Source organism: Acomys minous (assembly GCF_964271855.1).
Source record: "Acomys minous genome assembly, chromosome: 12".
NCBI lineage: Eukaryota > Metazoa > Chordata > Mammalia > Rodentia > Muridae > Acomys > Acomys minous.
In genome coordinates this window covers 47,370,986-47,383,279 of record NC_140493.1, presented here as the reverse complement: position 1 = coordinate 47,383,279, position 12,294 = coordinate 47,370,986, and the positions used below count along the sequence as shown (strand labels likewise).

The 12,294-nt window shown below is 49.1% G+C and overlaps 1 protein-coding gene across 1 annotated transcript in view; it reads left to right on the top strand.

Annotated features, from left to right (window-relative positions):
• The window catches only part of NDRG1 (N-myc downstream regulated 1), a 42,816-nt gene extending 32,775 nt beyond the window's left edge, over window positions 1–10,041 (top strand). Inside the window, exons 11-16 of the mRNA XM_084750392.1 lie at window positions 888–944; window positions 1,702–1,753; window positions 2,357–2,404; window positions 3,365–3,400; window positions 5,186–5,237; window positions 8,203–10,041. Coding sequence (XP_084606518.1) covers window positions 888–944; window positions 1,702–1,753; window positions 2,357–2,404; window positions 3,365–3,400; window positions 5,186–5,237; window positions 8,203–8,444 — 487 coding nt within the window. The 3' untranslated portion in view covers window positions 8,445–10,041. The remainder of the gene's footprint in view (window positions 1–887; window positions 945–1,701; window positions 1,754–2,356; window positions 2,405–3,364; window positions 3,401–5,185; window positions 5,238–8,202) is intronic.
• Window positions 10,042–12,294: the final 2,253 nt, after the last annotated feature.

The following is a 12,294-nucleotide window of genomic DNA, read 5'->3' as shown; positions in this document are numbered from 1 at the left end:
TTTGCATTTGTAAAGAGCTTAGCATCTCTGGTGGACTCTGCTGTCCTTTTCACAATCCCGGCAGCATCTCAGGGCAGGGTCCTGAGCATTCTTCCTGCTGTCTGAAGATGCAAATGGCTACCAAGAAGAGGGAGTTGGGCTCCTGGTTGGACAGTGGGGATCCTAGGAGTGAACTGGTCCCTGCACAACAGCCTATCTCTAGATGGAAAGGGGCTGTTACCGAGGCCATTTCCTGGTGAGGACGCAAAAGCACAGAAAGGCTTAGTCTTCTTCCCAAGGTCACATAGTTAGGAAGTGGTGCCTCGTGATTTAAATCCTGCCATGCTAGCTTCTGTCTCAGATGCTAGAAAGGCAAAAGTGTTCATGTTCAGGGACCAGATTCACAGTGGACCTCTGCTAGCAGAGCAGGACACAAGTGCAGGCTTTGGCACATGCAGAAGAGCAGGTCTGAGCTTTAGAAATGGCTTCTTGTGTTGAAGTGTCAGAGCTGCTGAGGGAAGGTGTCAGTTAAGAGTGGAGGGGTGCCAAGAGGCCATTCCAGACCTTAGGCAAAGGTAGCTGGGACTCAAGCTAGAGGGACAAGACAGGGGGGCAGGGACCCCCAGTGAGGGCCCAATTTGTTTTCCTATAGAAATAATATTAATACTGATAACAAATTTTGGGCAAAGTGAGGACAGTTTCCCTGGAAACAGATGAGATCCACTGGCTCTTACCTCCTTCTATGGACATCAAGTGGCCTTAGGGTCTTGAAAGCTATGTGTCGTCGTGAGACTGACCTGTGGGTGTTTTTCTAGAATGGTCTATGGTGGGACCTCCAGGGCTGGTATAGTGGGAGTGGCTTCTGGAGTAGGTCTCCTCAGTGCTGACCATGTTCATGTTGTCTGCAGCCGGAGAGACCTGGAGATTGAGCGGCCCGTGCCTGGAAGCCACACCGTCACCCTGCAGTAAGTGGCTTCCTTCCCCTATGTTACCAAGCTGCCATGCTTTACTCAGGATGGGAGCTTCTGCTGGGTGTGCGGATGTCCCCTCAGGGTGGAACACTCTGGTCAACTTAGATATCTATGTTCTATCCGGAAGATCTGACTCGAACTTCTTCCTCTTTCTGTAGCTCGAGTCAGCATCAGGTCAGAGGGAGTGAGATCGTAGTTAAAGCCCTTGAATTGGGAGGCTGACTGCCTTTGCTAAACACGTTCAACACCTGTGGCTGACTTAGGCTGGGTCTCCCAAAGCCTAGAGATGGAAGATGCGGGACCTGCCATGAGAAAGTTGTATATATCTCGTAGGAAAAGATACAGCTAACATATTCTACTGGCAATGATGGTGTCTTCCTATGGCTCCCCGTGTGCACCACACTGTCGGATACCTATGAATCTGACATGTGTCATTTTCTTTGCCATTTATGCTAGACAGGTTTTGTGCATCTTAACTCCTGGAAAATTCCTGTTTCTCCTTCCTTGGGCAGAAGGTGCTTTGGAATGGAAGCATTAAGACCCTAACTCATTGGGCTAAGGTGTAAGAAATTGCTAGTCCATTTTATTCAAAGTTGAAAGCAGAGAGGATGGTAGCATAGAGGCATAGAGGGGCAAAGGGAGCTAGGAAACCTAAACATGTGTTTCGAATCCTGCTGTAGCCCAAAGTCTGGAGTCCAGGAACCTGGAGAGGGGTCCTGGGCTGACTTCTCTTTTCCCTTTTCCTCTGAAGGTGCCCTGCTCTGCTGGTGGTTGGGGACAACTCTCCTGCCGTGGATGCTGTGGTATGTATCAAATCAGAAGGCCACATGTCTCACCTGTATGAGTTGCTCTCCCTGAATCACCTGTGTCACCCTGCTCTCCCCTCCCAGTTCAAGGTCATTGCTTAAATGCCACCTCAGCCTAGGGACAGTGCTCAGGCCAGCTTCTGTCTGTGGCCACCAGCTCTGGCTGCCTGGCCGTCTGCCTCCCCTGCCCTCCTGCTTTCGATCACAAGGTGGACTTAATGCTAGGATTCATGCCTAGCATCCCTCTCCCAGTCTCAGCAGCAGGTGGGCCTTTCTGCCTCAGTTTACCTTCTAAGTACCTGCAGGGCTAGGGAGGCACAGACATTCCCTGGGGAGACGTGTGACATGAGGCTGTGACACAAAGTGTAAACTGTCTCGCTCAGCTTCTGCAGTGTGCCGTAGAGCTGGCTGAGCCCTGACTTGTCTCCGTATCACAGAGCTAGTCATGGCAGAGCCAGGCTCACCCAAGCCCACCTTCCCTCTGAATGGCTGAAGGAACACTAGTGTTTCAGATGGTGGGCCAGGGTGCAGGGGAAAACGGGAAACTCGACTTTGGCTATGAGTCAAGCACTTACTTACCTATGCTTTCTCCTTGTTCAGGTGGAATGCAACTCTAAATTGGACCCCACGAAGACCACCCTGCTCAAGGTATGAGCAACAGTGGGGCTGCAGTTGTCATGGTTGAGAGGCCACACGTGTTTTCGGAACTGAGATGTGCTTATGGGAGCATAGAGCTGATTTTTAGAGGCATAAAAACAAGGATTGGGAGTTGCGTGTAGCGCATATCCTTGTAATCCTAGCACCCGAGAGACAGAAGCAGGAGGATGTCCAGTTTGAGGCCCTCCTCTGCTACAAAGCATGTTCTAGGCTAGCCCAGACCATACATTGAGACCCTGTCTCTGGAAGGGAGGAAGGGAGGGACACATGGGGAGAGGGAGCTAGGCAAGGAAGCAAGCAAGCTTGGAGCTGATTTGATGCTTGCCAAGTGGTCCATCCAGAGACTAGACTGCCAGGGTCTGCAGGTCCATGCAGCTGGAGCAAGACAGACTGGGATCACAGGACAAGAGTCTCCTCTTCCTAGCATGGCAAGGATATCTCTGCACCAGATCCTCCTGTGCAATGAGAGGCTCTGAGGCCAGGCAAGCATCCTCCAGCTAAGTCTCCGAGTTCATGTGATTGTTACCATGTGCTTAGAGGTCTGCAGATACTTCCCAGCATGCAGTCAGGGCTGTTTGCACACCCAAAGGCACCTGTGTCTGGGATGTGCCATGTGCCACAGGCTCAGGCTCCCTCCTGAGGACCTCCCCATGTGTGTATTTACTCTGGAGGCTGGGATCTTGAAAGTTCCATACACCACCCTGGCTACCAAAATGGCACAGTTGAGCCCTGAATGCTCTTAGGGGTTAAAATGGAGTGGTCTGCGGGGCCTGTTGCTATGTGTAAGTTTTGAGGAGTAGTTGCCAAGGAGGATAAGGGGTTACAGTCAACAGCAGCAACCAGCCGGAGAGTGTCAGGTGGATGATCCTGGGGCCAGTCTCACAGAGCCCAGATTGTAGTAGCTCCGGCCTACGTGTTTGGTGCTAACCAGCCTCCCTCCCTTCCTCCTAGATGGCAGACTGTGGTGGCCTCCCTCAGATCTCTCAGGTGAGTGAAATTGTGGCTTTCTCACTTCACACCTGTCATCTCCCATAGATGGGGTACATATGCCTTTGTGGCACATGAACCTCCATTCCCCCACGTGTGTGTGTATGGGGGGGGGATTATGCAGGCATGTATGCATGCATGTGCATAAGAGGATTGTTCACTATACATGTGTGCCTGCATGTGTACACATGTACATTTGTATGCCTACAAGCATATGCACCCAGGTGTGTGGGAACCTGTATTCCTGAATCTGTGTAGCTTCCTTGCTCATCTTCCTCTGGTCCTCATCCTGCCCTGCTTCCTACTCTTTTTATCTCCTTGCAACCAGGACAGAGCTAGCCTGTCAGGACTGAGACTATTTAAACACTGTTGAGAACTGAGCCTCAAACCTGGCTCCCATTTAACCCCTCCCACAGTCCCTTCCCAGGCTAGATGTGTTGCCAAAAGACTTATTCACCTCTGCTCAGATAGCACCGTACCTTCAATGTCATTTTCAGAGGCTGGAGGAGATGACATCTCAGCTTAGGGTCTTAAAGGGAAACTGAGGCTGGAGAGAAGAAAGTGTTGCCTATGGTAACAGTTGCTGGTGATACCCAGATGATCCCGTCTTCTCATTTGGAATCAGTCCATCTTGAACACAGACATCCTTTCTCTCTGCAGCCAAGTCATGCCCTGCTTTGCCATTGTTGTAGTGTCACAAGATCCCAGGGGGCAGCTTTTGCATAGCCAAATGTCACTTGGCTCTTTGCCTCTTTGCACATGAGTATCAGCATTGGTGCAGATGCAGAGTGGAAACTGCATGGTGTCCTTCTGTTAGGAGAGCGAGCCACTGGGTGGTGTCTTCCTGAGCTGGGATCAAGGGATGATATAGATGTGCCTTGGTGGTACCTTAGCCCCCATTCAGTCGAAGGAGTAATGCCAAGGAAAGAGCAGCTCTGAAGGTGTCCTTGGCGCTGCCTGCTCACTTATCCAAGGTTAACCCAGCTGGTGATAATAGCCAGCCACCCATAGCCATCCAACCATTCATCTTTCCTTCTATCCTTCCTTTCTTCTATATCTTCTCCTCTTCCTTTCTCTACTCATCAATCCTGTTTTTATTCCCTGTCAATGCACATGCTGACCCTTTCCTTCATTTTCGCTTGTTCCAACCCCTCCTTCTCTGCTTCTTCTTTCTCCACTTCCCTTTACTTCCTTTCCTTGTCCTTCTCTCCATCCCTTCTTCCTCTTCACCATCTCTCCCTCCCTCTCTCCATTTCTTCATCCTTCCCTCCTTTCATAGTCATTCCTTCCTTCTTCCCTCCATCTCTCCATCCCTCTATCCTTTCTCCATCCTCCCTCCATGAATTCTACCTTTTTTTTTTCTTTCTACTAATATTTTTTCCATCAGCATCCTTCCTTCTCCTCACTCAACCATCTTACCATCAGCCCCATGTGACCCACCTCAAGCACAGGGTTCCTGGCACAGAGGCCTCTGGTCCATTCATGCAACCCACACTTACTAGTTGTGGTCCCTGGGTAGGCAGTTAATACTCCATTTATTTATCTATGTTGTGTGCACTTGGGAGCGCTGTTCATGTAAGGCAGCCACGAGGCAGGTTTAAGCTATTTGTTTCTGGCCAAAGCTGATCCTGGTCCCCATGACCATCCTTGGTTTGTCTTTGGCTTCTATGCTTTTCCTGGTCACATGTGGTGTCTCCAGCTTGAGCCAAAGCTCTGGTTTGAAAGTATAGATGGCCCATTAGTGATCTGTACCTACAGCCACTGACTTCGCACTCTCTCCTACAGCCTGCCAAGCTTGCTGAGGCCTTCAAGTACTTTGTGCAGGGCATGGGCTACAGTGAGTATGACACCTTGGGCCCCAGGCCGGTGTGGGGGGTGGTAATGTCACAGCCAGTGGGAGCTGCGCAGGGCTCTGTCATCTTGGCTGGCTTCAGCTCTTAAGCCCTGGGCAAGTCCGAGAAAGGAGTAGTCACAACCACACATAGCTGAATGAGGAATGTAGACTGGTAAACCGTTTGGTTACTGTGCAGCACACATGACACAACTAACTAAGATGGTGATGGCCTCTCAGAGCAGAGGACCTCATCATGTGTTCAGTCTGTTAAATGAGATGTCATTATGCACGCATGACCAGCATGACCCATCCAACACTTATTTAGCTTTACATAAGAACAATGTAAAAAATATTTGGAGCAAGAGTGAGACAGAATATCTGTATTGGCAAGGCTGGTTTTGAACTCATAATAATCCCCCTGCCTCAGTCTCCGAAGTGCTAGGATTACAGGCAGGAGCCACTGTGCTAGGCTAGGACTATCCTTTTAAATACTATCACCTCCAACAAAAATAAACAAAACAAAACAAACAAACAAACAAACAAAAGAACAACACCAAAAAGCAATGACTAACAGCTGAACAAGGAATGCTTCTAATTTTGATTATATGCTTGCTCAAGAGACCAGCAGTTGTATCATGGTGGTGATAAAAGATTAGTAAGGGTTTTTTGTTTTTTGTTTTTCCTCCTTTAGCCATCACTGTAATCATACAAGGGAGAGGCTAAGTGCGCCACAGAGGGGTGATGTGTAGAAGATTGATGGAGCCAGAACCCCATTTAAGAGGGACCCCAGAGTGACTGAGATCCAAGATAGGGTGACTTCTTGCTAGATCATTATATCAGGGACCTGAAGGACAGAACAGTCTGCTTCAGGGCCTTGCTGCTTTCTGCTTCAAGCTTAGAGTGAGTTTGTCATGCATGCAGCCTCTTTTTTCAGAAACACCAAGCTGTGACCAGGACTCATAGGCTTGCTTGAGCAGCAAGCAACCTTGGTTGATACTGGCTGATATTTTTAGGTGTGGCTCTGGCTCAAAGCAATCCACCCAGTTCTTTCTGACTACTGTTTGGAGTTAACAGTCCATGCATCCTTCTTAGTGGGCCAAGTTTGACCTTTTCTTTCTTCCCTACACCACCCACCATTTATTTAGTGATGCTACAATCTTCCCATGGGCCTTCACCACGCTTGTTTCCAGCAGGATGGAGTGAGGCAGATATGAGTGCCTCAGACAAGGTCCCCGTTGCTAGCTATCCCTCACCAACAGAATGTATTTGCCTGGGGACCTTGGACCTTCCTCTACCCAGCCTGCTCTCCCTGGTGGAAATGGAAGGGAACTGCTGAGCTTTCCCTTGCTGGCAGGTGGATCACAGCTCTTTTGCTGTGCATTCTGGGAGGAATAAGCAAGGACTAGGCCTTGGTTGTTCACAAAATTTGTCTTCTGTCTGTCCCCCCTCAGTTTGGTCTGACTAAGCTTCCCATAGACCTCAGAGAAGATGATAGGGAGAGACAACAGACCCAAAGGTGTTGCTGGAAGAGAAGGTTCTAGCTCACTCACAGAGTGGTGCCTGCCTGCGATGCTGGCCGCATAAAACTAGTCCATTGTGTGTCTGGTGTCATGGGAAGCTGCCATTTCCTGGTGAGGTCATCAGAGCTCACGGATTTGGGTGGAGAGAGAGAGAGACTCGGGAACAAACACAGGAGCACAGACGTACAATGACCTCGATTCTTTCGAGATTAAAAATAGGCTGGTGGGACTGAGTGTATCGTCTTCCACCGAGGCCAGGAAAGGCAGCCCTGTTAAGGAGAAGTGATCCAAAAGCAGCCAACATAGTCCACATCAGAAACAACCCCACTCGACTTGCTAGGGCACCCCTGGGAAGACCAAGCTGCCCACAAGTTACATGTGTAGAGGGGGCCTAGGTCCAGATCACGCATGTTCTTTGATGCTTCAGTCTCTGTGAGCCCCCATGACCTGAGGGTAGTTGACTCTGTTGGTCTTCTTATAGAGTTCCTGTTACTGGGATGGAGGCTCCCCTTTTCTAAGAAGGAGGGGAGCGGGGGAAAGAAGGAAGAGGTTGGGAGAGTGGAATCAAGAGGAGAGGAGGGAGGGGCCTGCAGTCAGGATGTAAAGTGAATAGATAAACTTCATTTTTAAAAAGTGGTGGCCATATTGATAGACATTAAGCATAAAAAAAAATATAGGCTGTTCTGTGGCAGCACACCCGTGTAATGTCAGCATTTGAGATACAGAGGCAGAGGGATCATGAGTTCACGGTCTTCTCAGCTACATAGAAAGTTTTGACCAGCTAGGGCACAAAAAGAAAAGTATATATATAATACACACACACACACACACACACACACACACACACACACACACACACACACACACACACAAAACCAGCAGGAACAACACGGATTCTTTAAGGAGAGAATTCCACTGAGCAAGGACTAATCCAATTTTGAGTGTCTGCTCCAGGGCACTGCGTCACTGAGGTGTGGCACTAATCACCGCAATGAGTGACCTAACAGATTTCCATACATAGGGCTTTTAAACATGAGGAATGCATCTCTGCACCAGTTCAGAGGCTACAAGTCTGAGGTTAAGGTGTCTGCAGGGCTGGGCTCACTTTGCAAGACCCTTCCTTGCCTGCTGGGTTCTGCTGGTTGCATCAACCAGAGAGGGCCTTCTGTGGCACGTGGTTGTATCACAGCAGTCTCTCCATCCGTATGGGCACGGCCATCTCTAGTTTTCTTATTAAGGACACTGGCCTTTGGATTAGGGATCACCCTAATCCAGAAGGACCTCATATTAACTGAGTATTCTTAACTAAATATTCTAAACAAGGTCATATTTTGAGTGTTCGGGTGAGCATGAATTTGGGAGTAACAGTGAAACCCCAGACATGGCTGGCAGACAGGTACAGTCCCACATCGGCCCACATCCCAACTATATTGTCTTCTGTCTTTCAGTGCCCTCTGCCAGCATGACTCGCCTGATGCGGTCCCGCACAGCCTCTGGCTCCAGCGTCACATCCCTGGAGGGCCCCCGTAGCCGCTCCCATACCAGCGAGGGCCCCCGCAGCCGCTCACACACCAGCGAGGGGTCCCGTAGCCGCTCCCATACCAGTGAGGATGCCCGTCTCAACATCACTCCCAACTCGGGTGCCACCGGGAACAATGCTGGGCCCAAGTCCATGGAGGTGTCCTGCTAGGCAGTCTGTGCCTCAGTCATCCTGGACTGGTGGTTTCCCCCCTTAGCCCCCAACCCCTGCCTGCCACCCTACGCTAATGCGGTATTAATCTAAAGCTGCTTTTGTAAATGAACTCTGAAGGTGGCAGACCCAGGCTGTTTGGGCTGCCTCCTGGGACCAGGGTGGGTGGTGGTGGACCAAAGGCAAGGAGCAGTTCGGTGTCCTGTTCTGCTAACAAGTGGCCTGGTGGCCCCTCTCTCTACCCTTAGACACCAAACTGCCAAAACAAAAACAACAACAACAACAACAACAACAACAACAAAACCCTAACAATAACACTGCCTGGCTCCAAGCCCAGGCTGAGCAAGCGCCCTGGTTCACAGGCATCTTGCCAGCCTCCTACTTCCTGTTTCCTCTCCAGTAAACTCATTCCTGGAAACAAACTTATTTCTGATTTAAAAGGGAGAGAGGCCAGGAAATGGGACACCTTATTTTAAATAGGAAAAACAAGAAGGGGAGAAAAAGAGGCAGGACCTAGGGCAGTTAGAGGAAAAACAAGTGTGCACAGCTCACTTGAAGGAGTTGATTTTTAAAGTCCTGGATGTGGAAATCCACAGCCTGTTATTTTCCTGGCGACCTTTTAACATGCGAGGGGAACTGGTAACAAAACTCCTGGCTTTGTAGAGAAAGTGATTCAGCAAATATTGGGTGTCACAGTGGTTTCAGCCTCTTGCTCTGCAGTCTGGCAGCTCCAGGGCCCCTCCCCCATCCCCCAGTGTGAATGAGTGCATGACACCCTTTTCCCTGGGGAAGATGGTTTTGGTTTGTAGTTTGCAGTCTTTGAGACAAAGGGAGGACTCAATAGGTGACAGCAATCCATGCCTGGGAGGAGTCTGTAGGCGCGGGGAGGGGTGGGCATAGACTAGGGTGGGATTTGGTGACTATTACAAGGCCTGAGTACTAGAATCTGGTGGGCGTGACTTCAGTGAACACCAGCCCATGACCTGGAATCTTCTGTGATCCAGTCAAACCTTGTCGCCCATTATAGATAGCTGGTGTTGGCTCTAAACTGGCCCGTTGCTAGTTCTTCAGAGAGCGAGCCATGTGTTCTGGTCAAGGGAGGACTGATAAGATGGGCTTGGATTGCATACATTCCGTGGGAACCTACTTCCCTCTCCTGCTGCCCCCTCTCCCTGCCCCTCCTGCTGACTGGGTTTGTAGCACTGGCCTTTCTAAGCGATGCCAGCCTAATGCCCACGCCCTCTACTACTGCCTTTTGATTCTTACTGTGGCTAACCTTGGACTTTTCCTGTAGGAAATGTGGTCCGATCAGAGACACTTGACCATTGGGAGTCAGCCATCAAGGCCTGGTGAGTTCCAGGGCCTTGGAGTTGCTAGAAAGTATCACGCCATGTAGATGACGTGAGAGGCAAGGAATCAATCAGTCTACCTGCCACCTCCTTCTGCGGAGGCTTCCTCTGACTTTGTGTAGAAAGATCAGGGATCCCGGCCAGGGTGACTGAATGCAGACAAGAAACCATTGTACATGTCTTTCCAGGGCAGTTTCTTAATGAGATGTTTGTATTTATTTCCAGACCAATAAATTTGTAACTTTGCAGTGGCTTGTGTCTTTTGCTTTCCCTGTGAGGATGTGTGTGGCATCGCAGAACGGGAGGGGAGCAGCTTTACCCTTGACACCCAGAGCCCCTTGTTGCGGGAGTTCTTTACCACAAGTTGGTACTGACCAGACGAAATGTCACCGTCTGTCACACAGGTTTCTAAACATTCTGGTAGCGATCCTGAAGAAGAAAAAGGTGAAAGTAATCTAAATATTCATCCCTGTAGGCCAACATATCTAAACTATCACCATTTTTATGCAAGCAGCCAGACACATATTTTTCTGTACTAAGGAATCTAGAATGCAGTCAGCCTTGCCACACACCAGGCACCTAGTAGCAGGTCACCATAGTGATGAGAGGAGAATGCTTTCCAAGGTAGAATAGAGGAGCATATGGGTAAAGACGACTCCTGTTCTCACATCCCATGGGGGCAGGGGTGTTTGCTTTGTATGTAGGTGCTGTGTCCACATTGTATTTGTATGTACATGGGGTGGCCAGAAGTTGACATTGGGTGTCTTTTTGTACCTGCTCTCCATCTTACTGTTTTGAGACAGTTTCTCACTGAGCCATTTCCCAGTTAATTCTTCCCCACCCTGGACCCCTCTCCTGTTTTGTGCTTGTGGATCAAGATGTGAGCTCTCAGTCACTGCTCCAGAGCCATGGCTGCTTGTCTCCTGTCAGGCTTGCACTAGCGTGGTCACCCATTCTAACCCTCTGAAACTGGAGGCCTTAAGCTGCTCACACTAAATGCTTTCTTTTGTAAGTTGCCCTGGTAGTGGCATTTTATCAAGCAATAGAAGAGTAACTAAGACGGGCCCCCAAGGAATCAGTGCAATTGAGTTGATGAGTTGACAGTGACGTCACTGAGTGACAGCCAACTCCATGGGTACAGAACCCATTGCCATTCATCCCTGCTCTGAGAAGTGACTTCTTAATGCCCAACATTCCTAGGGAGCCAGGAATCATGCTGATATGAAATATGCAGCTGCATACTGTATATTACCTTGTTTTTCCCACTCATAAACCACTGATTTCTTTTTCACAAAGATTTTGTATTATATTTATTGAGGGTATACTGGTATGTGTGCATAGCTGTGTATGTGCTTGGAGGTTTGAGGTCAATGCCAGACCTCTCCATTGCTTCCCAAGCATTCTTTGAGACAGGGTCTTTCACTGAACTTGACACTCATCAACTCGGCTAGACTAAATGGCCAGTGAGCTCCAGGGGAGTCTCCACTCCCCAGAATCAGTACTTTTCAAACCCCAGAGACTGCATGACTTGTCTAACCATCTCCAGTGGATTGTCACCTACCTCCCTGTAAGTCCTGAGCACAGGACTGACTGACTCTCACCATCACTGACTGAGTATCTGGGGACGGCACAACGTCAGTGAACTCTACTGAGGCCGTGGATCAGCAATAGGGGCCTGAAAGGCTTTCTATGGCCCCAGGTGCCTTCGTTCTTCTGTTAAATCGTCCCACTAAGACTTGCAAGACTCAATAGCTTTGATGTAGTTTTAAGTTTCTCTCCCTTCCGTCTGCTGGCATTTCATAATCTTTTCTACTAGCAGCTCACACTCCCTTGTACTGAAATGGATGAAGAAATCCACATTTTTTTTTTGTATTATATAAAAGCCAGAGTAATGAGGCTTAAAGTGGCAAGCCCAAGGTATGCTGTATAGAGTGTACCAAGAGGTGAGAAGACTGTGCCAAGGTTTCCTTAGAATCCATATGTGAGAGAAAGAGCCCAGATTCCAGCAGGATGTGGATTTCTAAATACATAGTGTCACTAACGTGTGGAGAGGTAGATGGATGAAGAAGGAACAGGAGATAGATAGATAGATAGATAGATAGATAGATAGATAGATGATAGATGTAAATGAATTCTGAAGGTGGCAGACCCAGGCTGTTCGGGCTGCCTCCTGGGACCAGGGTGGGTGGTGGTGGACCAAAGGCAAGGAGCAGTTCGGTGTCCTGTTCTGCTAACAAGTGGCCTGGTGGCCCCTCTCTCTACCCTCAGACACCAAACTGCCAAAAAAAAAAAAAAAAAACCAACCCCCCCCCAAAAAATAACAACAACAAAAAAACAAAACTAAGAAATATATAACAGTAACACTGCCTGGCTCCAAGCCCAGGCTGAGCAAGCGCCCTGGTTCACAGGCATCTTGCCACCTTCCTACTTCCTGTTTCCTCTCCTGTAAATTCATTCCTGGAAACAAACTTATTTCTGATTTGATAGGGAGAGAGGCAAGG